The sequence below is a fragment of the Hesperophylax consimilis genome, chromosome 10 (genome assembly GCF_061612785.1).
Source record: "Hesperophylax consimilis isolate HC1 chromosome 10, BYU_Hcon_1.0, whole genome shotgun sequence".
Classification (NCBI taxonomy): Eukaryota; Metazoa; Arthropoda; class Insecta; order Trichoptera; family Limnephilidae; genus Hesperophylax; species Hesperophylax consimilis.
Genome location: NC_142845.1, coordinates 23,928,364 through 23,954,201, shown reverse-complemented (window position 1 = coordinate 23,954,201; position 25,838 = coordinate 23,928,364). Strand labels below are relative to the sequence as shown.

The 25,838-nt window shown below is 35.6% G+C and overlaps 1 protein-coding gene across 3 annotated transcripts in view; it reads left to right on the top strand.

The window, feature by feature from the left end:
- Positions 1-25,838, top strand: part of chas (chascon) — a 287,576-nt gene that overhangs the window by 217,736 nt on the left and 44,002 nt on the right. For all 3 annotated transcript variants that reach the window (XM_089636729.1, XM_089636728.1, XM_089636730.1), the window contains exons 6-7: positions 10,969-11,124; positions 13,263-13,364. In XM_089636729.1, coding sequence (XP_089492855.1) covers positions 10,969-11,124; positions 13,263-13,364 — 258 coding nt within the window. The remainder of the gene's footprint in view (positions 1-10,968; positions 11,125-13,262; positions 13,365-25,838) is intronic.

Here is a 25,838-nt window from a genome sequence, read left to right as displayed (position 1 = left end):
ATTTAATTTGTCCTGGTTTAGAGATGATAATGATTCTGATAATACCTTATCAGCACCTCTAAGGTTTGTTCCATTATCACTCCAACTTGTTAGCGGGTAACCGCGCCTAGCAATAAAACGTCTGATTGCTAGTATGGCGGAATCCGTAGTCAGGGAATCCGCGATTTCAATATGCACGGCTCTTGTTGATAAACATGTAAACAAAACACCGTACCGTTTTTCATTTCTGCGCCCTATTGTAACTTTCATGGGACCAAAGTAATCCATGCCTGTGTGTGTAAAAGGACGTATATGATGTTGTAACCTTTCCATAGGTAAACATCCCATTAGAGGTGCCTGTGGTTGGGCTCTCTTATTTTTGCAAGTTTGACATAAATATTTAATTTTTCTAATAGACTGACGCGCATTAAGTATCCAATACTTTTGTCTTATTGCATTTAAGACGTGTTCAACTCCACCGTGGCTAGACATCTCGTGAAACTGTGTAATTAATAATTGAGCTAACTTATCTTTATTGTCGAGAATTATCGGGAAGACTGTACTTAATTGTACGTCTTCAATCGCCGCAATTCTACCCTGTATGCGTATTATTCCATTTACATCTAAATACGCACTTAATTGTCTTAATCTACTATCTTTTGGCAATCTTTCGTTTTTGGATAAAATTATAATTTCTCTATGAAACGTTCTTTTCTGAGACTCTTTTATAAGAAAATGTTCTGCTGAAGTTAAGTCATCAGCAGTAAGAGAATTATTTTCTGCTTGTTTGCCTCTACATTTGTTAATGAATTTAAAAACGTACGCTGTAGCTCTTAATAATCTTGAATATTTGGAGAATTTATTTAAGTCTATGAAACATGCCGCCGATGTGGTGAGTAAGATAGCCGATGGTTTTAACTCTAATAGTTCTTTGTTTATGCTATCACACTGTTTAGCCAAATTCTCTTGCGGCCATGCTTCTGGAGGTGATTTTAGGAATTCGGGACCAGAAAACCATCGCCCCTCTAATCCTAAATCTGTCATCCTAGCATCTCTGGTAGCCTCATCTGCTATATTATCTTTGCATATTTTCGGGCTCACTACTCCCATCTCGTCTATTTTAAAACTCTCTTTGATAATTTCATGCAATTCGCTATTTTCGTTTTCCTGAACATGAAAATTGAATTCTATACTATTTCCCGTTTTCTTTGAAATATGGCCGAGCGCGACCCAACCAAGCTTTGTATAAGATAATGATACCTTATGTTTATCTCCCTGAACTATTTTTCTGGAAATAATTAATTCCCAGTTGTTTTGCCCAATTAACATTTGGGGTTTTACATTACTTTCAAAGCGAGGAGCATTCTTTAAGAGTTTATTACTCGAAATGTAAGAATTAGATAGCGCCATTTGAGCTGGTATCTTTAAATCCCGAACGGTTCGAGCACTAGCTATGTACGATTCTACTTCGTTTTTACCTTTTATTGTTACATTTATTGACATAGAATCCGCGTTGTTGGAGCTCATTTCATTGACTCCATGCAATGAGAGGTCACTAACTGGTCCAGACAAACCGATTTGTTTGGCTACTTCTTGGTCTAACAATGTGACGGTTGACCCATCGTCTAATAGCGCATGAATATCTCGGCTTCCGAGTGGCCCGTATACCGTAATCGGAATAATTTTTAAAAGTACTTGATTACTTTCCCACGTGTTTGTGACAACTTCATCGGTTTCCACCCGATTGTGATTAACCAATAAATCATGAAATTTTTTGTTTGGTGATTTTAAATTTACTTTACAATTAAAACGGGAATGTCCGTACCCTAAGCACTTATAACAAACATTATTATATTTAGCAATTTCCCATCTTTGCGTTATTGGGACATTTTTAAATTTCTCACATTGCCAAATCTGGTGTTCTCCTTTGCAAACACAGCACGGTGGTTTTCCATTATTAGTGGTGTGATAAAGGAATTTTTTTGACGTATCGTACGAACGTTCGAAATGATTATTTTTGGATGCATAAGGCCTATTAAAATTTTGTTTATTTTGATGTTGATTAGCTTGCCGTGGATGATAATTATTACTATACTGCTTGAAATGGTTATTGGAAGCGAATTTAGTTTCATTACTGATTTTAGAATTAAAACTTATTCCTGAGTCACGTGAATTAATTACGATTTCTTCCAGCCAAAGTGATAAATAGCAGAGTATTGGCTGTGTTGTGTTCCGCCTATCTTTGTCTGTAAGCCACAACGTTCGTAGTGTACTAGGTAGTTTACCGATTAATGTCGATAACAAATCTGGATTGTGCAAATGTCCGATATTTTTAAATGATTTTAACATAGAAATTAAATTTTTTACTTTACAAGAAAATCGAATTATGGCGTCTGAACTGGTATTCTCATCTAATTTACTTAAATTTCGGATCTCACCAATAGTCTTTTGTATGATGTGATCCGTGTTGCCAAAAATATTTTCTAACGTATTTATTATTTCCTTGACATTGCAAGGAGATAATAGAAGGGAAGAAACCGCGTCACGCGCCTCTCCTTTTAACGCTTTTTGTAATCTATATAAATTTTCGCTGTCAGATACTTTTAAGAAGTCTGTGGTATGATGGTATATTGATTTGAATGCAATCCATTCAATTGGATTGCCGTTAAATGTGGGAAGATCATCAACTTTGGGCCTGGTATTATATAAAGACATTGCCTTACCAATTGATTCCGCGAGACGGTCTTCAGTTATAGCAGGTGTTGGTCCCTGGAATCGGCCCTGCGACTTTGGCCACTGTTGCCCGTCGCGTTGCTCTGCTAAGTTGAATGGCTGCTCTGATGTAGGCAGCTCCCAGCAGCTACTGCTTGGCTGCTGATGCTGCGTCGACTGCAGCTGAAGAGATTGCCCTACCAAGGGCGGCTGATGCGATGTTCCTCTGGGTGGGAGTAGCTCGTACCGCCCGCCCTGCTGCTGCTGCTCCAACCGCTGTCCCAAGTGCAGCGGAAGAGCCTGCTCTGTCCGAGGCTTCAATTGCGATGGGAGAGTCTGCCCTGCCAAGGGCTGCTGCTCTGAGGATCCTTTTGGTGGGAGTAATGCGTACCGCCCACCCTTGTGCTGCTCCAACCGCCGTTCCAATTGCAGCGGTTGAGCCTGCTCTACCCGAGGCTCTAATTGCGATGGGAGAGTCTGCCCTGCCAAGGGCTGTTGCTGTGCAGTTCTTGTGGGCGGTTGTAGCGATAACCGCCCATCACGAAGCAGTTCCTGTTGCTGCTCCATTTGAACTCGAAGAGGCTGTTCATCGTGATCTCCAAGTTTTGATGATGAACTGTGATGTGACTGGTCCACCCAGTCATTGACTCTATCCTCGAGAGTCCGTTGCGAAGTCCTTGATGCAGCTTCTAAAACGAGCGCCGCATGTTGCTCCTCTGCTTCCAAGACTGACATTGCTGCAGCCATCTTTGCTTCGGAAGCAGCTATCTTTACTTCGGAAGCCTTTGCTTCCGCGGCCATCTTTGCTTCAGCCATCTCCGTAAGTAGGCGGGCCTTTTGTCTCGTGATGTGCACCTTGGTTGCTGAAGCTTTTATTTGAGCCTCCATCCAGCTGCTGCTGGTTCCCGCCTTACTGCCGCAGACAGATGACGACTTTGAGTGTTGTCCCGCTTCCATGATGCTGCTGTTCCCGATGCGGCTCGAAGGACCATATGTTTCTGCTATCGTGGTACGAGAACACGCCGTCAGATGGAATGCAGGAAAACACTTCTTCTTCTTGACATATAAATTTATTAATTCACAATATAATTGCAGAGGATCTTATTTTCCTCTGCTAAAACTTAAACTGAAAGAAATAAAGGTCTAGTTTCCTCTATTCTTCAGTTTTCCCTAGGTTTACATAAACCTAGTAATTATCTCACGACTGACTGCCTAGGTACGCATGTACCTACCAGTTATATCAATACTAGCTCCTGCGTAGGTACGTCTGTACCTACCAGTTATAGCAATACTCTAATACTGACCTTTTTCTGGGAGGTATCTGTATTTAAACTAAATTCTGAAGGACATTTTACCAAAATAAAGATGTTCCACCCGCTCGTTGGCAAACAACATTCTTAACATAAATAAAATGCACTTTAACTATTCTTAATGATACAAACGTGACTTAAACAATACAAATATTTTAAAGGAATTATTGGGAGATGAAACTTTATTTGGGGTTTTTATTACTATGGGACAGGGGTGGGAAAGGTATTGGCAAATATTTTTAGGCATAATGGTTTAACTAGGGTGATCATAAAATATAAAGCGAACAGCTCTATTTGAAAGCTGCCGCCGCTTGCAGTAAAATGTCACTAATTCTTAAATCATAAATGATACAAACAAGGCAATATGTTTATAAAAATACCAGGCCAAAGAATTGTTTTATTGTAGGGTCGAATCTGCAAATGTGGGAAGCTACATTAACTTTGAAAATACGAACTATGGGAACGGGCCTCCTGAAGGCTAAATTTTATTGAGCAATATGTAATTGTCGCATTCTGGAAGATCCAATTGGTAAATTGTCATTGTAATTTCTTTGTAATTTTTAATTGTAATATTGTTATTTATGTAATATTGTATACTTGTGAATAAATTGAAAATTTTTGGAACTATACATTAATCGAACGTCATTCATCTATAAGAAAATATTAGAAAAAGCAAATCCATGCTTCGTCGTTGAATTATTTAACCTCTAATTTTCAAACTAACCTAAGAGAGAAAATAGAGATGATGAAATGAAAATAGAGAGAGAGGAATACTAGAAGTTTCACTTCTGTCTTGCGTAGGCTTGACACACCCACTTTTTTTTTATACGTTTTTTAAATTAACATATGCTTAGTAATTATCAAAATCAAATCGAAAATATGACCTTTTTCAGACCGTAATACGTGCGTTTTAAAAAATACTATTAAAGGCTGAATATCTTCAAAAAATACCTGAAGGGGTTTTCTTTAAACGTACGAAAAAAAAAACTAAAAAATAAATAAAATAGGTTCGTAGTTTAATTTTTTCATAAACACTAATTGTTCTTGTTTTTAAAATGCAGATTATAAAACTTTGGATACGTTTATTTAACAAAACTAAACGATAAATTATTGGTATTATATTTTTCCATTTTTTAAAGTTAATTTAATATTTTTTATAAGTACTATAATTTAAGAAAGAAAATTAGATTTTTAAATTACTTTTAAAATAGGCCGTCTGGTGCCGCCTATTTGAAAATTTTAATACGGTAGAACATCGAACTAAAAGCTTCTTTTAAATATCCCAACAGATGGCGCTATCATGGTCGGAGTCTTGGTTATTGTTTATTTTTCAAACCGATTGTATTATTAAGTTTTTATTTATTTAAACTTCCGATTTAGTTGTCCGGGTTAAATCTTCCCGAAAGGAAAAACTTAACCCTTCCACTCACTTTTCCACAAATGATCATCTAGTCAATCAACATTATGTAAGTGCATTATATAAGCAAAATAAATACAAAACAATACAAGAACAACACGTCAACTCACCAGAGATCAAATGGGAAAATAATTCACCGACTCCAGATATTTTCATATCAGAGGGTTCGGCTCGGTAGAACTTCTAACAGGGCCTATAAATCCTACTGATCCCTCGACATAAATATTTAAAAAGTCTTTTGTTATCCTACATGTATTCAAAATGACCGACTTTTGCATCTTTATATATAATTTTTTGAAAGATCTAATACGCCTAAATTTTTAATTAGAGAGCTAGGTATAATGCCAGTAGCCGAAATAACGAATGGTAATATTTTTATAGTCTGAGAATGTCAAATTCTTTTGAACTCATTTCCTAAATCTGTGTATTTTATTATTTTTTCAAAAACAGATTTTTCGATATTACAGGAATTTGTTTTTTTTATATCAAAGTACTAAATAAGTACAAAAAGAAAAAGAGAAAAAATCTAACCTATTAGGTGTGTGAGTTTGTGTTACTACTAACTAACTAACCATCACGCCGTTTCCCCGCAGGGGTAGGCAGAGAGGACCGCCAAACAACTCGGTCTTGGCACACACTCCTTACCTCATTCACATTCATACATCGTCTCATACATACTCTTCTATTATTCTGACTCTTGACATGGCCCGACTTGAGTATCGAGTTTGTGTTAGCATGAGTTATGCTATTCTGTACATTATACTGTAAAACTCTCGACTCGAAGTTTGCGGGATCGAATCCCGAAGTGGGCAAGTAAATTTTATTTGGTTAATTTGTGTTATTCACAATTAATGAATTAATATACGTATGGTATATTCGCGGTACGTTCCATAGTGAAAGATACTCTCAGTATCGCCTGGTGTAAGACCACCATTCAGAATTGAAACGTTGCTTGAAATGGCTTTAGCCGTGTTTGGTGACCAAATCTGAATAGCTAGGTAGATTCACTTATTCGACTCAAACGTCGTTGTTTGGCTAGACGCTTGGTATTCACTAACCCGTATAAAACTAGAAAATCACTCGTCAGTAGAGGACCGGACTGTGAATATGGACCCGAAGCGGCAGAACCTGACCTTTCCTCTGAGGAGTTAAATGAAAAGATGACTTGCATCATGGATATGCTGAGTCATCAAATTTCCTCTGAAGCAGATACCACCAAACTGCAAATATTGACAATCGGTCAAGCAGACAATCCTCTCTGGATGGAGGCGAGGCATAAACGGCTCACAGCTTCGAAGTTTGGCGTTATATATAAATTAAGAAATTCTACACCCCGACACAATACTGTCAAGAATTTGCTTCTGAGGAGAGACCTCATGACCAAAGCCATAATCTATGGCAGAATCAAAGAAAAGACTGCGATTGACTTGTACGAGGAAAGATACAAGGTAAAAGTGTCGCCATGTGGTATTTTTGTGAGAAAGGAATGGCCATACTTGGGGGCAAGTCCAGATGGATTGGTTGGAGAAAATGGTATAGTGGAAGTAAAATGTCTGCCCTCAATCGGAAACAAAACTATTTTTGACGCAGCTCTGGAAGATAATATCTTCGTTGCCGTGCAGAATGGAATACTTGTGTTGAAGAAGTCACATAATTATTCATTTCAAGTTCAAGGACAATTATTCATTACAAGAAAGGACTTCTGTGACATTATAATTTATTCTGAAAGTGGAGTAGAAGTAATAAGAATATATCCTGACAATGAATATATAAATATATATATATACATCATCATACACCCGTCATCTCCTTCGAGGTCCACAATACCTTCAGTCTCACAAAAACCCCAATTGGGGATGCCATAGTCTCACTGGCTCCAGACGGGAGCAGTTGGGACTCTGGTGTGGTATTCAAATTTTTTTTTTTAAATGAAAACAATATTGTAAATATTATAATCAGATGCCAATTATATTTCCTACAAATATACATCTAATTTCGAGAAGTTGAATAAAGTGTTTTTAGCACGGCAAAATGGCAAAATTGCAATATTATTGTAACAATAGCAATATTATTATAGTAGACTAATAAAGCGGCCGCTACACTACTCGCTTCGACGCTTCGACGAAGTCCTCGACGAAGTTAGCCGAAGTTCGAAGTGCGTGCCCACACACTCGTGCAACTTCGCGAGTAACTCAGTCCAACCAGTCAGTGATTGGTTTATTTATGCCGTGACGCTTCGAGTCCTTTGACTCGGGCGCATTTACCGACAACAATCGGAAGTCGGGCGAAGCGAAGCGAAGTTGCCCGAAGCGAAGCGAAGTTCGTGCCCACACTATCGTATTCGGTCAACTTCGATCAACTTCGCGAGTAGTGTAGTTGTAGTAGTGTAATTTATAAACACATTGAAACGAAAGGAACGAAGCAACCGCAAGCAGCGTTATGCGTTGTTTGCGGTTCCTTCATTCCTTTCTCAAAGACAAATACATAGCACTATCTTTTTTATGTCAATACAAATATGGGATGCTAGGAAGAGGAATATGGGAAAATACCTGGCTATACAGATTCGGTCACCTAATACGGCTAAAGCCGTTTCAGGCCACATTCCGATTCTTTTTTTAAAATATATTACTTTGAAAAAGTTTATTTGTATTTATTTTTGTTCCATTTCTATAGTCCTCAATAAGTTTTATACCTGTTCTGAGGTCTACATACTACAAACTGAAACATTCGGTCGGAGCCGCAATGTTTTTTTTATTTCTGTGGGCCTTAGAAAACAATAATGTTATTTATAACGGTTTTGTTGACCGATGGAGAACGAACACAGGTTCTCTGTTTTTTGACCAGATGTAGGTATATTTTTTACAATGCCGGCCGGCGTAGTCCGGGTGGTAAGGCTTTGGACTCCCATTCCGAAGGTCGCGGGTTCGAACCCTGTGTACGCAAACAAATTTTATTTGATTGATTTGTGTTATTTCACAATTGATTAATTAAAATAATAAATACTATATATGCGGCACGTTCCAGAGTGGAAGATACTCCCAGTATCGCCTTGGTGTAAGACCACCATTCAGAATTGAAACGTTTCTCCAAATGGCTTTAGCCGTGTTTAGTGACTAGATCTAAATGGCCAGGTACTTCCCCACCTTCCTCTTCCCCATCTCCTTCCCTTACCCACTTACCTTCAGCCAAACAACATACCCCAATTGGGGATGCCATAGTCTCACTGGCTCCAGACCGGAGCAGTTGGGACTCTTGTGAGCTATTCACTATAAAAATACTATGTAAAACCAAATGCCAAAATGTTTTTAATAGAGATATACATAATTAAGAAATTGGCACATACATCATCATACATGTCATAATATGGAAAATCAGGACTAAAGATATATGAAGAAATAATAATAATATAAAATGAAATGTCAGGCTTTCTGTAAAAATATTAAAATACATACAATTAAATTAAATGTTACCTTGTATATATTCGTTTATATTCTAACGTAGTATAAACTAATTAAATAAATAATACAAAAAAATAGTGCCATCTGGTAACTGAAATTCATAACTTTTATAACGAAGATTTACATTACCGCCATCTTACTGTTTTCAGGCAAACGTTTTTAAAATAAATTCTAGTTAGAAAAAATATTGTTTTGGAAATGAACAACAGAGTTCGTGTGTGTCGAAAATAGTTGATTTTGTCATGTCTACAATCGGTCTTAAATTGATATTTCAGAGTTACATAATAGAGATTTTTCAAGCAGAAACAGCTTTCTAAATTTCATATTACTAGAACTCACAGTTTGAGAGCTTTTGTGCTTCGGGCATTTGACTAACTAACTGCTTTATTTAACTATAAATAATATGCCACTGTCCTACTTATCTTATATCGATAATCTATCTAGGTAGGTGATATATATATATATTTTTGATTTGATTCTTGAACTATGCTGTTTAGTCATTCATTTTATTTTAGAAGCACTAAACGTTCTGTAATAACGTTTTTGGAAAGTGTTATAAAGTTCTGTTATTGAAGCCAACATCTGGCCTTATAATTGCAAATTTAAAAAGCATTATTGGCAGATACCTACTGACTAACTGCACAATGGCATGAGATGCAGATGGTAGCACTTGATGACCAAATAATAACTCTCCTAAAGATCAACACGAAAGTGTTTCATAAGTGCTTCCCATAAATTATCTCTGCTTGATTCTGTTTCGTAAGATCTGTCATTAGCGTACCAAAATACACCTTTGTGTTACAGACCTTGAAAAGTGCTAGCTAGCTGCTATGCATAATTATGAATTCTTCAAAATAGATACCTACATACCTGTACGTTCAAGGCAATTAACAAAAGGCAATCATATTCTGCAAAGTTTTCTTAGACTTGGTTTTCTCAGCATGTTGTCCTATAATTTTATCATATTGTATTATCTAGTTTATGATATTCCAAATTCCAGAAATTCACTTAGGAATATATTAACTTAACAAAGTTAAGCATCGTCTAACACAAAAAGAAAGATAATACTTTGTTTCATCTAAAGAATTCTAGTTTCGAATTACTTTTCAATTGCGGATTAACTATCACACCAGACCAGCCGAAACCTATGTTTATAGGTAGAAGCTCTCATTAGCGCACTGATGGAAGACCATCATTGCATGTAATGGCTTTATCCGTGTTTAGACAAGGTCTGAAGAGTCAAGTGCTTCCCTTCGTCTTCTTTTCCCCATCTCCTTTCTCCCCACTCCTTACAATACCCATTCAAACTATTTAATTTTAATTTTCAAACTATTTGATTTAGGATTTATGATTACCTTATTTCATTTTCCAATAATTTTATTTCAAGTTTTTTACTTATATTTTTATCATTATGTGCATGCATGAGTATACGTACGTATGTATGTGTAATTGTACGTATATATGTGTATGTATGCGTATGGATGTGTTTGTATATATTGATTAATAGGTATTTATACTGATATATAAATATATACGTACGTATTTATGTATGTGTATGTTTAAGCATATATTTTTACCCGCCTCGGAACAGAAATCTTCTAGTGAGGCGTGTTACTCACTTGTTTGTATATGATAATGTTATTTCAATTAACTCCAGAGTTGCTGGCAATTTATATGTATATAAATATATTTCCTGGCAATTTATATGTTGGCTTGTTTATTTGCTGGCAATTTATATGTATATAAATATATTTCCCCTTTCTAACACTGCTTAAATTATATTTCTCACCGTAATATAGAATGAGATAGCATAACTTTTATGAGACCGTGTCAAACTGGGAGATAAATCTCCTAAAAAGGCTGTACGGTCGTTTTATTGGCAGTTAAGAATATCTCCCAAAACTATCGAAAAGATAAATAAATATTTCATGAAATTCGGCTATGTTTTTCTTCTTCTAATGATTTAGCTTATACCTAACTTAAGTGAACTGCCACAAAACTGCGCGATATCAATTAACTGCTATTATTTCTATTCTATCGAGAAGTGCTTACACGAGCAGGTTGATTTATAGTCAATTTTCTTTATTTCCAGGCGTACCTGAAGGCGGTGTCCAGCGGGGGTGAGGATATCAGGGATGCCCTGAGGGTCTGCACCGAACAGGAGCTAAGCAAGGCCCTGGTGGCCCGAGGGCCCCAGTTGGTGCACGAGTCTACCAAGACCAAGAAGACCATCGACACTGAAGATAAGGCAAGTTCTCAAGGTTCTTATCATTGGGATATGAGTAAATTATCCGTACTCAAACAAAAGGAGATTTGGCTTAGAAGCAGGGCCGTCCTGTGCAGACGCAATTGGAGCAGTTCGCTTCGGGCGCCGACTCGCCAAAGCTCCAAGGAGCCAAGGCGCTGATAATACCTAACCCTTAATGCTGCGTTTATATTTGCGAGTTGAACAATAATGGGTGACTCTAGCAACCCGAAGCGGTGGTACGCGTCACGCAGCGTAACACAGCGGCTTTGAGGTTTTCAGGACCGGCCTGACGTGGAAGCGTGCCGACTGTGGCCGTATGAAAACTGCACGGACTACCAAAGCGGCAGAGCTAATATAAGTCATGCATTTGGTGTGTAGTTAGAATCGAGTATGGGTACCGCCGTCCAATAGTAATTTGTTAGAAAATACCTCTGTCATAGATCACGTCAAGTGATTCGCTAAGTTTTGTGACTTATTGGGGGTGCCCAGGTTCATCGGGTGAGTTGTGTTCAGGTTTTGGCGGTAGCTGCACCTGCCCACCAGCTGCGTGGCGATCCAGATCGGGAGAGGTCAGATTGTGGAGACCCTTTGATGTATCAAGCTAGTCTCTCTCGAGCCATATCTTGCACCGCGGCGGGAGGGATGGATTGATCCTTCCGTCGCTCCTAGACACACCGACTCGTAGATTCCTACCCAACCCTCATATATTGTTCCTTTCAAGAACTTCCTCTCATTCCTTTATTAAAAAGACCCTCCACGCAAAAAACCAAAAGATGATCTATACAAGGGAAATAATTTTCCTAAGGGCCTCCTGTGTAACGTAAAAAAAATTTTTAAAGTCGAATGCAGGGCGCATCTGTGCATATATACCTAAGCTATTGGCAAAAGTAAGGGTGAATGTTGTTGGTGATACTTTTGTGCACTTAGTTCAAACTAATAATCATGGCTCATTTCCCTGTTTCTATTACCAATGTAAATGCAATTCTAAATCGTTTACGGTCTTGCCGCTAAGAGCTCTGTTGTCTTTCTGCCACCGAGAGGTTTCAGCGCTAGCGGAGCAAACAGCGGTTTACCTGTAATATATACCTTGTCATAGTTAGTGATGTGAGGTGAAAGACGAACAAATTTTAAAGCAAAAAAGAAGCCGTAAATAATGTATGTGCATAATATTTTTGCACCGTTCTTGTTTTCTTCATCTTCCTATTAGCATGCCAAAGGCATAAATGTGATTAGTCTCAGATTCTCATGACATCATATAATTATACTGTGTTTTGTTTTTATTTCTGTTTAGAGGAAAGGCTGTGATTTCATTTTCAAAATACTTAACCAAACTACACCATTTGTTTTTTAATTACAAAATAGGTATAGGCCATTAGATAAATAAAATAGTAAACTTTAGCAATTATTTATGAGTTGATAATAATAATTTTGCCTTATCGTAATATATAAAAATCACGTGTCACGGTGTTCATACACGTTAGTCTCCGAAACCGCTCAGCCGAAATAGCCGCTTCCAGCTTTAAATATAGGATAGTTTTGAACTCGATAGGTGGCGCTGTTGTCGAGATCACAACGATTTTTTTTTTTCAGATTTCTCATCAATAAATACTTCCAGCAACAAAATTTAACTTCCCTACATAAAAAGCGGTCTGTAAAACAACGTCCGTAAACGTCTGCCCGGGCCTACTAGTTTACTATTTAAAATAGAAAAATAAAAATTGTTTAAAAAAGCATTTTGATGGGCCTAAATTCAAATTACAAACGACTGATTAATTTCGGAACAAAAATTTGTTGAACCTACATAAAAATTTGTGACCAAAAATGCCTTTTTAAGATGTGCTATTTTTTATTGTATCAACACAGTGGGTAAGATTATTTGTTAATAAATGCAAAGTTGCCTCTAAAATCACGCAAAATTTAATTGTTTAGTGGCTTGTATATCATAATTTAAAACACAATGAAATTTAAAACAATCACACATCAGTACTAGATATTTGCTTCACCTTTTGATTAAAAAAATATGTACGTATTGTGATTGGGTATTTCGGCCTCAAATTAATTTAAATTTTGTTCGAAAAAGGCCTCGCAGCCATTTCTCTTAACTAGATTAGTTTGACGTTTCTCCAACTTGATTACAGGAAGAATCGCGAGCTCTTGGGCCTGATGGTAAAATTCTAACCGAGTCCAAAGTCACCACTGAACACGAGGAACTCAACGACGAAGATTTGCCCGACGAAGAAGTGAGTATCTTTACACTTACTTAATTTTACATTTTTTCTTACTTTTAAATTGTTATAATATTGGTTATTTTAACCGTGATTTTTATGAACTCCTGGTAACACAAGACTTAAAGCTACCTATCGTGTTGATCTAAAAAATAATTACTGTTGCTGTTATGAAATGTATATGTAAGTGTATGTATGTGTGTATATATGTATGCATGTAGGTGCATACATGTACATTATTCTTTACTTACAGTGTTGTGTTCATCAATGTTGTGTTTGTCTGTAATTAGTGATAGTATCAACCAAGTTTAATTAATGTAATTGTATTTCGAGAGCTTTGATATGAATCACTGTTGACAAACATGAACTAAATATTTCTTCTCCTTTTTAGTAATAATATTATTTATGGTTTCCAAAAACGATACATAGTTACCTATTTCCTAATACAATCCTTAGATATGATTTCAGATTTTCACGGCCAAAAGCATTGTAGTTGTATATTTTTAGGGTATTATGCCATGTTGCTATACCTACTTATTTAGCTAACGTTTTGGACAGTATTACAGTGTCCATCATCAGAGCAGATGAGTAAACATTTACACACCTGCCCCGATAATGGACACTGTAATGATAACCAAATCGTTAGTCAAAGAAGGAGGTTGGAGAGAAGAAGGTTGGCTAAACACGGCATAGTACCCCAAGAAAAACATTTTTTTATTTAATATTTTCGGAATTTAAATTTTTTAAGTTTTTTAGAATTTAATTTTATCTGGTATGAGTTAAAAATATTCGTTGCTCCGTAAGTCAACGGCTTGTTTTTTTTTTTTTTTTTCTTCTAAAGTGCATCTTATTTGATTTATTTTCTTCGTCTCATGTGTGCTTGTAGGTTTTCAATTTTTCTCAAAACTTCTCTTGACCATTAGTTTAAAAATAAAGTAGGTATTGAAGTCAATAGTTTGTTTACATGACAACATATTTAACTCCTTCAAAATTTCCTTGATTTACGCAAATGTATTTTTTTTTCTTCGTTTATTTCATCTCACTGTAGATAAAAAGATGTTTTTTCCTCATAAAAATCAACCTTACTAGGAGTTCTATATTAGTTCTATTAGTTCTATATCGAGGTTAACAATTTACATTTGAGTAAAGCAAACATAGAGTAATCACAAACACAAGTACCTAATACCACATACAAACACAAATTATTTCAAAAATAAGAAAAAATATGTATTAGATGAGTTACCAGATGGGCAATTTGAGAGTATATTGTAAAAAGATTTGAATTTTGTCATTTTGTTTCATATCCATCATTGCTTAAGAAAATAATGCTGCTACAATAATTGACATATCGTACAATGATTAGGTTGTTTACATTTTTACTGTAAACTATTTAGATATCTTTCTTATTCTTCCCAGTAGTGAGATTAAAAAAAAATAATATGTATTCTACTTCTTGTTAATTGGGTTAGCCGCGAGAAATAGAATTTGCGTATGAGCTTAACCTTTGTACTTTGTTTATTTTATACAATAAACATATTTAGAATTTTGAACTATGCAGGGTCTTACAGCATTGGAGTTGTTTACAAATTCCTAACCAGTATGTGAGGGAGTCACTTTAGTGTAAGCATCTGTAGAAAAATGGAGTAATTCTAGGATAAATTATGGTCAATTTTTCAAACTTCCGATAGGAACGGAGCAAAGGTGGAAGAAAAGCATTATCATTATTTGCGGTTGCGGTTCGCCAGAGTCACTCGAGTCAAGGATTCATGCTTCACTTAAGAAATATCACACATTCAGGTGTTATGATTTACTGAATGATAGCAAAGCCTTTTTCGCCTCGTATCACACCAGCGGTACACAATACGTGAAGTAATAAATTATGACAGCAGAAGAAACTTTCGGTTTCATTGCCAGCAGCGCCGCTGACTTATTACAGATGAAACCCATTGTATGGGAACTGTTTACAATTATTATTGTACCAAGTTCAAAACTAAGATCAGAACCAAGAAAGTTTCTCCGGTAACAAATGTGAGAAGAATTCGCTACAAAAAAAGACTTTAATTTTACTTTGCCAATTTGGCTGTGAGAAAATGTATTCTAGGCACGGCCCAACTAATGTACCTCGTTCTATCTCTATCGCATTATTCTCCTGTTCATAAGTCTCAGTCTTATTCTCTACTATTCGATGATGTATATTATACATTAGTAAATATATCAGACATTTCTTGTGAATATATACGCGGTATAGTGGGCATTATATAATGCCAGAGATAAGATAATAAGGCAGACAATTGGAACATTCTGACCATTTTGTTTCATGTCCATCAAAGGATAAACATTACAGATTAGTGTTAGTACCTTCGCACTAGAGCTACTCGCTGCCCGGAGCCAGTTGGAATGTGACACCTTAAAAGTGTGGTGAAAGAAAATAGAAGAAAAAGCAAAAGTAAAAATGGGACGAATCAAATAATTGATTTAAATATCGATAAACCTTGGAAGACTACGGAGGCCATCGAGCGTGCAGCACGAAAGACCCCAAAGGAATGTAGTTTGTGTTACAATAAGAAAATAAATTACGCTTACCGTATTAACACTACAATTATTTATTTATAATGATTCTAGTACTTATTCAAAGTGGTTAAACAAATTACCGTCGAGATGCTTTCTTCTCCTCGTATGCATAAGCAATAATTAGAATTTCTCTGGGGATAGCCTATCCTCTAATTCAAGGGCATACAAATTAGGGGAGAGAACGTAACATATTATCCTAGTACCCACAGTACCTACTAGTCAAGTATCGATGTAATTACACACTGAACATAAAACCCAGCCTCATAAAACTTTACTGCCTAGTTCGCTATCTACTCGGTGAGGTCTTGTATTCAAAACAACGTTACAGAATAATTTCTACTGGTTTTCCCTTTACTGCTACAATGTCTGCCTTCCTAGTGTATATGAATATGTATTGATGAGCATAATTGAGAGACACATATCTCAATAATTTAATCTATCGGCAGCAATTAATTTTAATGAATATGGTTCGAAAGATTTACTAGTGGTTGTTTCGAAGCCCGAATATTCTCCGTTTTTCAGCATTCCAATGATAAAAATATAACGTAACCTTACTTTATGTAAGACAAACCATAACAATAATAACAGCACAATATGTAAAGCATTACAAGTAATGAGATGAACTATTTAATAATATTATAATGGTTATGAGTTACACAAACACAAGACAAAAAATATAAAATGTTTAAGATTATCCATAAGCAAAAAAAGCGTGAATCGTGTGCCTAAATCGCGTAATAAATAAAATTCATTGTACAGTTTAAAAAAGAAATTAGAAGGATTATAAATTATAAGCAAAATTACCTTAAGAGCGTGAGCACACAGAGAGCGGTCAGGAGTTCCGAGTTCCGAGTTCCGCGTTCGGCGTTCATTAGAATGTACTGATACTATAACAACAACGCACACAGCGGGCAGTCAGACCGCGGCGGTCAAAACGGAACGCCGCGTTTTAAGAGTTCTTTTGCCGCCGAGGCAGAGAACGCCAGAACGCCGCGATGTTTGAGGTTACAAACACACAAAAGTTAATTGAATTGTAGGGAAAGGAGTTTGTTATACGATTTAAGTGATGTAAATTATAAAAAACGCGAAAAAAAAGTCGAAGCTTGGTTTGAAATTGCTACTAGTAAATTTAAATTTTTAGTAAATTTTATTATTAGTAAATTCGCCTTGTTCTTCTCGCGTTGTGTTGATTGGGTGCACCCAATACTTTCTTTTCTTTTTAGAAGCTGTTAAGCTCCACAAGAGCAATATATTTTCACGGATGATGAACTTTCTAGTGACATGTTGCATATGCAAAGACCCAAACGAAACTAGAACGCGAGAATTTGAACGCCGCTTGTGTGCGTTGGAACTCTTGAGCGGTCAACGGTCACCAGAACGCAGAACTCTGACCGCTCTCTGTGTGCTCACGCCCTAAATAAAATTATACATCAGACAATGATGTCATCCCTTTGAATAAATAAAAGATACAATAAAGATTAAGCCCATTGCTAGATTGATCTTAATTCCTTACGTATCTAAGCTCAATAACTATTTATGTTCCATACAATTCGTTTTATATGCCCAGTACGCCTTTCCTTTACGTCCTGCAACTTCTGTTATCCTGTTATTTCTCTTCATTAGATTGATCTAAATGTCTTTTCTTCGTGTAACAACGACAATTGAAATCATTCAGTCCATTTAGCCGGCTTGTTCAACGACTGTGTTCAGCGCTAAGTCTCGCAAATGAACCAATAAGTTATTCCTTGTACTCAAACAATTACGATGACCGTTTGTAGGCAGGCCGCCTAGAACAGGTTTGGCATGTTTAATTCAACCAGATTGTGGGGTAACAATACGTAATTCTAAATATTTACTCCAATAAAGTTAAACTGCACAATGTTTGACTGTCACAACTTTTACTTTTCAGAGATACGCAGAACGAAACCTTCATTACGTGAACCTACTTGCAAATTACGAGTAATGGTAGAAACCGTATGTCTATATCAAATAATGTTCTGTCCCTTTAAGTGATCTAAAACTTGTTTTGGAACTCACAGCAATCTGTTGAATAATCATTTAATTTAACTGCGGTCATAATTGCTGGATCAAGCTAATAAAAAAATGTTTTTAAGTACCTTCGACTTACAGTCGATTAAGATAATTAACAGTGATGCAAGTATTACACAAATACAAACAGAATACCGAGTATTATAAGAACACAAAGGATGTCGTTATTGGTATACCCAAATCAGAAAAAAATGGGAATACACGGCACAAGTTTTCTCTTGATAGATCTCCTCTCCAAAAGGGTCATAGCCTCCCTCTTATTTTCACACTTTGAAAAGTGCCTGATCATTAGCAAAGCAGATCACATTAGAGAAAAAGTAACTCTATCTTTATACGGTCGCATCTAAATAAATCATAAAGATTCAAGCGCCAAACGAATTTATTTGAGAAAGCGTTCGGTAGGCATATAATGAAAAATTGTGTTATATTTTTGGATTTATTCAAAATTTTCTACGAAGTAATTGTTTACCCATAATGCCCTTATTATCCATGTAACTTGGTATACAATGGCAAATTTTTGTCCAAAATCTCCAGCCGTAAGTAGTCAAAGCCATGTCACTTGGTGTACAATTGCATATTCTTGTCCAAAATCTCCTGGTAGTCAAAACCTTAACTTGTTCACTGTTAAGGTCGCTACTTGGCAAAACAGACGTTCTAGCACAGCACAGCACGACTAGAAAATTATACTGTTGAACGAAGAATCTGGAAAAAGGATTCTTTTAAATAAATTATTCCCTTAGTGATTTTGTATTAACATTGTGAATTAAATAGATATTTTTCATAAACATGTTGTCGTTTCATAAAATAAAGAATTGAAAAACAGTACAAATCAAGTCGAAAGCAATTATTAGTAGAGAAATTTAGTTTTATATATGAAAGGAGCAGGTTTTTTGAAATTAGTAAAAGAAATAAAAATCTTTCCAAATTAAGACAATCATAAAAATATAAAAATGTATAAAAATGCAAAAATCAGTCGTTTTAAATACATGTAGTATAACGAAAGTATTTATGTTGAGGGATCAGTAGGATTTATAGGCCTAGTTAGGAGTTCTACCGAGCCGAACCCTCTGATATGAAAATATCTGGAGTCGGTGAATTATTTTCCTATTTGATCTCTGGTGAGTTGACGTGTTGTTCTTGTATTTTTTTGTATTTATTTTGCTTATATAATGCACTTGCATAATGTTGATTGACTATATGATCATTTGTGGAAAAATGTGTGGAAGGGTTTAGTTTTTCCCATGGGGAAGATTTAACCCTGACATAAAATCGGAAAATTAAATAAAAATCATGTATCCACCCAACCAATTTCAATGAAATTTTGTGAATGTGTATGGTTGGTTCCAGTTTTAAACATAGGATAGTTTTGAACCCGAACTTTTTTTGGTTTTCATTTAAAAATCATACCAAAAATATATAAAAACACAAATTTTAACTTAGCTACACCCCCCCCCCCCCCCCCAACCCCCCCGTCATTTTATTTTTAGGGCAATTTTAAGGATTTTTTGTTTGAAAAAAAGGTCGTCATTCATCTTTAAGTTGTGTAAGCTTATCTATTTTCATATTGGTAAAAGACGATTGACAAAAAATATTGGTCACCAAATCGCACTATATTAAATTAAAATGAATACCTATAATTTAAAACAACAATATTGTTAAGACTAAGGAATCAATCTTTGATTACCTCATAAATAACATATAATTTTTATCCATTATTCATAAAGAATTTTCATCTTATTTATTACACTTGAAAATGAAATGAATAAAAAATGTACATCGAATGTGTTTTCCATGGATCGTATTTGAAATGCAATCTGCCACACTGTGAAAGACATATAATTTAAGGAATTTTTAAGAGTACACTGTACCGGTCGCATTTTTACTTATTTTCTATCGTACCGAACAATAATAACAATCTGCTGAAATAATCGAAATCAAATGAATAGTCAAAACAATATCTACGAAGGATGTGACTTGCGCATGTATTCTATGATGTCTAATGCATAAAATATCCGACAACAGATAAAAGGCGGTCTACATAAAATGAGGTCGATATAAAGTACGGTCTATACAGAAGGCGGTCTGTGGCAGGACAACATCTTCCCGGGCCCACTAGTATTATATAGAATTCATACATCACAAAATCAGAATAAAATATAATATTCTAGCATCAGCGTTATAAAAGTGCACGAAGAAATATGAATATTGTCAGAATCTCTTAGAATTATTGGTAATCCAGTTAAAATCGGGATTGCAGGCCGTTTGCTGATAAACTTTTATTAAAATCCTAATAAATCGGAACACGTGTTTGTGCACTTGCATTTTCCATAACCGGACTAAGAAGTAATCTAATTTAAATAACGAAAAACGAAATCAAAATAATTTTAAGAGATTCTTAATAAATTAAGCACTACTCATTTTTCTCCGTGTGTCCGCAGGTGGTATTCACTGTCAAAATAATATAGAAATCACCGTTTTTGGAGCTTTCGAAACAACTCTTTTGCCCTGCACTACAGTAAAACAATGTATTCTTTCAGGAAACCTATGATACAATACATAGCATGAATTAATATTACAATCTGTCTAGTACCTCGTACTTGTACTTACACCTGGTACGTATACCTGGTACCTTGTACTTCGTGTCGTTTCCCGGTCCTCCTATGCAATTGCCTCGTTTCCTGTTCAACAAGAATAACTTTTGAAACTGGTTCGCTGATTTGGGTCCGGACCGGGTCCGTTGTCTCGCATTGCTTTGTCTTTCCAAGTCACCGCTAATATTGGAACTCTGCACAGCTTTTTGTCAAGGTATATTGACATACCAATGACAAAGTCGCTATGGAAAATTTGCTATTTTTTATGTTAAGAAGCTAATATGTGAATACTTGTTTTAAAACATTAGTTTTTTTAAGGTATTACAGATAATATACAGATACTGCGCAATAAATATGCTGCTTTTAAATGATGTTGTTAAAATGATACATTACATGTTTTCATTTACATTGCAGCAAAGTTATTAAAATATTTGTAGTTTGTGAACCCCCATTAAAAATATGAGAAAATAAGACAAAGTTGCATTCAAACAATATTGGCACATTATAAACAGGCGGCCCTAAAATTCTGCCTTTAAAAACAACGCGTCCCAATATTCCCGTGTTGTGCGTTATAGAATCAGCACAAAATACTTCATACGGTGAAACCAAAAACCTACACAAAAAGAAAACAATCTTTGTGCGCCGCGTTATAGAGTGCTTGATGCACTATAGAGTGTTTGGTGCCCTCCGAAGTTTGATGAGATTACTATCGCCGACGCGGCGTCTTTCTCTGGTATGTTTTCGGCTTTCAAGAAAACAGTTGCATTTATTGATTTGTCGCAGATATTCTTGTTAGGTATACTTAATACTGTACAAAGGTGAAATATATTAATGTTTAAATTACAAAAAAATAATGCGAACATATGTGCTTGAAATTAAATATGAGGGAACTACGTTAAATTTATTGAAACAGATATATAAATATAATATATTCCCTGAATTTCTGAACCCTCGATGAAAAAGATCACGAACTGCCACTAGTTGGAAGAGATTAAGTTATGTTAGGTTAGGTTCGGTTCGATTAGGATAGATTAGATTAGGTCAGGTTAGGTGAGATTTGGTTGTTTGTGGTTAGTTAAAAATAAGTGAAAACCGTTAAAAATTTTCCGTGTGCAAAATGAATTGACTATTATTATTTTCACCCGTGTTCTGCATCGTCTGGAGTCAGCAGTTCTGCAATCAGATATCTAGTGTCAGCCTATTTACTTATTTACCACTTTTAAATTGTCTACCATGTACAGTCTGCTTCTCAGTTTATATGACCAATACAGCATGAGGTCATCCACCTTCCAAATGCCAGTTTTATGGCTGAGGGTTCCTGGAGTCGCGACATCCTAAACCTGTTCCCGCTATGGAGGCTGCCCATCGTTTTCTGGGCTGCCAGTTGCTATGCGATGTCTAGGTATGAGAGTCTGCTGACGTTTTGGCATAAAGCTAATTTACAGGAATAATAGCAATTGCTATAACGGTAAAGTTGCGATCTCGCATTAAAAGTAAGAAATATTCTTTATAAATTAAATAATTTGTTTACAACACTTTTTAATCTACATGTTTCAAAGCCAATGGCTTCTTCGTCAGGATAATAAAAATTAATTTAAAATGACGCCACAAAATAATTTTACAACTATTGAAGGAGTAAGGAATATTAATTTATTCTGCCCATAGTAGACAAATTATTTACTTATCTTGTATACGAAGAGCTATTTGATGTGTTAATGATAATCTGTAATGTACATATGAAGCAGTAATAATAAAAACACTAAAACGATGAGCTCCAGTGCCATGAATTTCGCAGACCTTTTTTAGCGTGGATTTTGTACGATGACCATTTTCTAAATCTAATTTCCATCATGTAGCTATGAGAAATCATTTTAACTATCATTAAATTAGGTAATGATAACATTATTTGTATGCCTATTTTTTTTTTACTTCCAAAAAAATTTTATTGCGTTTTCAGTGAAATATGAGAATATAAACATAGATATACAAGAAACCAAATCACGGATGTAGTTAGGTTTTAAACTAGTATTATATAATACAGAAACAGCGGCCACCACTTTCATTCGTTCAACAATAGAACGAATACCGCTTGGAGCGATTATCTAAATGAAAGAAAAACGAAATTAATAAGTTTGCGACAACTGATTTTACAAGCCGTAAATTCTACAATGTGATATTCTGATCTTGGTCCGTATATCAGTCTGTGTTGCAAGCCTATTGTAAGCCCGCCGTAAGCCTGCTGTAAGCGGTAAGCTGAGGCAGTAAGTGGTGGTCCAGTGAGTGCTATACAGGAGTTTATCTCCTTCCGATCTTCTCTCCAGCCTCCGGGATACCAGGGTTGCACCACGTAATGGCAGAGCAGTTATGAACGTCCCCGTATATTTCATTTCAATTATAATTGCGGACTGCCTCGCAGACGTGAAACGTTTCTAACGCATCCGCGCTTTTGAATTATGCCGATATTTATCAAGACAACGCAGATTTATGGCTGTAATTGGATAACAAAGTCACGGAAATATAATTATCAATGCTGAAAAGGCCCCGAGTCGATTAAATTGTATGCATTCATTCGCAGAGAGCTTTTGTTTGATAGTCACACTCAGACAGTTCTGCTTTCAGTTTCGAGAAGTTTTATGTTACCTTGTCTCGCAAACTACATTAGAGAGAATACACACAAGCATTGCGAAATACTTTTATAAATACGTGCAAAGAAATATACACGAGATACTTACGTCATACTAATCTTCTTGTAAAAGCAAAATGTTGTTGTTTTAGTTGTGGACGATTCATCACAGACTATAGAGCATTTATCTGAGAAGTAAGCGCTTTTGAAAGAGTTCAACGAAGTCTTTGAAATAAAAACAGTCTTATAAACATCGTTATCTAAGATACATGAGTTATTTTCAGAACTTTACGTTGTAACTATACGTATATGAAATATATCTATCGACTCATAATTACACAATATGTAATCTGATCTTTAATCAGCAAGTTATAACGTGCATGGTACCAGATAATTAATTAAGAATGCCAAGTACAAGAAGTAAGGTAAGTATAAAGAGCTTTTGCAGCAGAATTAATTAATTGTGAAGGAGCTTTCACAATCAACTGCGCGTATCAGCCGTCAGGCTTTATCCACTACAGCTAGCGACTCAATAGTATCTACAATCTTGGACATTTCATTACTCTAAGATTTGACAATTTTACAATCTGAGTGTCGGGATCTACGGATGGCCAGATAAAGGGACAAACATGCAATCGCAGATTGATAAAAGATAGGAGAAAAATGTAGAAGATAGTTGGAAGGACAAAGATGCAGCTTACGATTGATTGGAGACAAAAATGCAACACCTAAAGAAGATTGGACAACAATGCAGTTATTCGCGATTGATAAGAGATAGAATAAGACAAAAATGCACTCTGCGTGTTCTCACAGAGCTGAGGGTCGTGTGGAAGAATGTGGGAGAAGTCAGTATTAACTCAGTATGCGAACAAAGTACAAGGAGCTCAGCGGATACCGTCGGGCATATGTCCTGCATCTTAATTTCATCACTGTCTGAACCCATGTGACCCTCGAATCTTGGCATTTATTTATGTTTGACAAATCATGGAGTCTGCATAATTTTCCTGTTTGGTATTGTATTCATCTAAGCGTACGGCACTAGAAGGAAAAATGTAACACCATATGTGCACTTTGTAGTTTTAGCACGTACGATTTTACCTGGACTTTCTTCAAGGATTTTCTTTCGTCCCTTTATATTTTTTGGGGAACAAAAACAACGAGCATAAAATTCTACTCAAAGAACTCAATCCATTCAACTTTTAATTGAGCATGCTGTGCACCTGCCTCCTTATTCTTATTCTACTAAAACACTAATAAATTAGGTAGGTACTTATAGCTTTCTGCAAATCCGTGAGTGCAGATATAATTAAACACTTACGAGGTGTCTTATGCCAGTTGCTTTTCAAAGAGGTGTTAATTAGTGATGACTGCCTATTTACAGTCTGAATAGACTTGATTTGTGGAGTGTGGGGACTAATAGGCATATGGGGAAGAGAACAAAGGAGGTAACAGATATTGCTGACCGAAGCACGTACATTAGGGCGGAGCGAATTTGGTTATTTTCGGAATTTCGAAATCCCTATATGTTTTATCAATAACCCTATATTATATAATAAAAAATATTGACCTGCAATGAAATATTCAGGTGGCGCGATAAAACTTAAATTTACAAAAAATTGTTTTAAAATTTATTATAATGTTTCTGTGCTATATGCTTGCAACAGAAATAGAAGTATTTTCCCATATTTTTTATAATAAATAGTTTTTTACACACAAATGGTACATTATGACATCATCATAAGTCGGTAACGTGATGTATTGTTTCACCAAACACAGGACACGACAAATCATTTCTGGTGTTGGGCATTTTTTAGTAAATATGTGTAGCATCAAGAAATTGATGCGCGGAAGTGATTATGAGTTTCATGCGCTTTGTGTCCTAAAACAAATTGGAAAATGTTGAAAATAAAAGAGTTGTAAAAGCGAGAAACAATAGTCCAATACGTGCCACTATAAATAATATTAAAAAAGTTATTCGAATAGCGCTTTGTGAGGAGCTCTAGTAACAAAACAAATATTTTTTGGAGATATAAGGTTAACCTCGCTACCTAAAAATGTGATCGCGGGTCAATTACATTTTTTTTTTTTTTTTATGTGGTGTAGGGTCAATGATTAAACATAAAGAAAAGTTCAAATTCGAAACATAAAAAAATCACTCACTAACGTAATCGAATTCGAGGTAGTGAGGTAGAGGTAAGCGTGCAAATAAATAACTAAATATGTATTTAAGTTGTTCACCAAGAGAACATGTACCCAGGTTTTGAATAGGAATGCACTGATAGTGAAACCTATTACCCAGAGTTCAAAGGATATAGCCAGGCATTAACGATTTCTCTAAGTGTATTGATAACGCTTTTATTTCAAATTACATAGGATTCCCTTCTTATCGTAAACACGTAATGTTTATCCGCAAACTATATAACTACGCAATATTTTATAAGCGTAAAGTCTTTAAAAAAATAATACATGACATTTTAAATTCGCATCCTGTAATAATTAATATTGGCGAGATTAAAAATGCAACTCCGGGTAAGTTTGCTTGAACGTGTTTATTGGAATACTTAGTGCTTTATATTGGCAGTCAGATGATATTTGCTGCATATCGCGTTTCAATAATCGTATTCATGGAATTTTATGTCGTCTACTTTACGATTA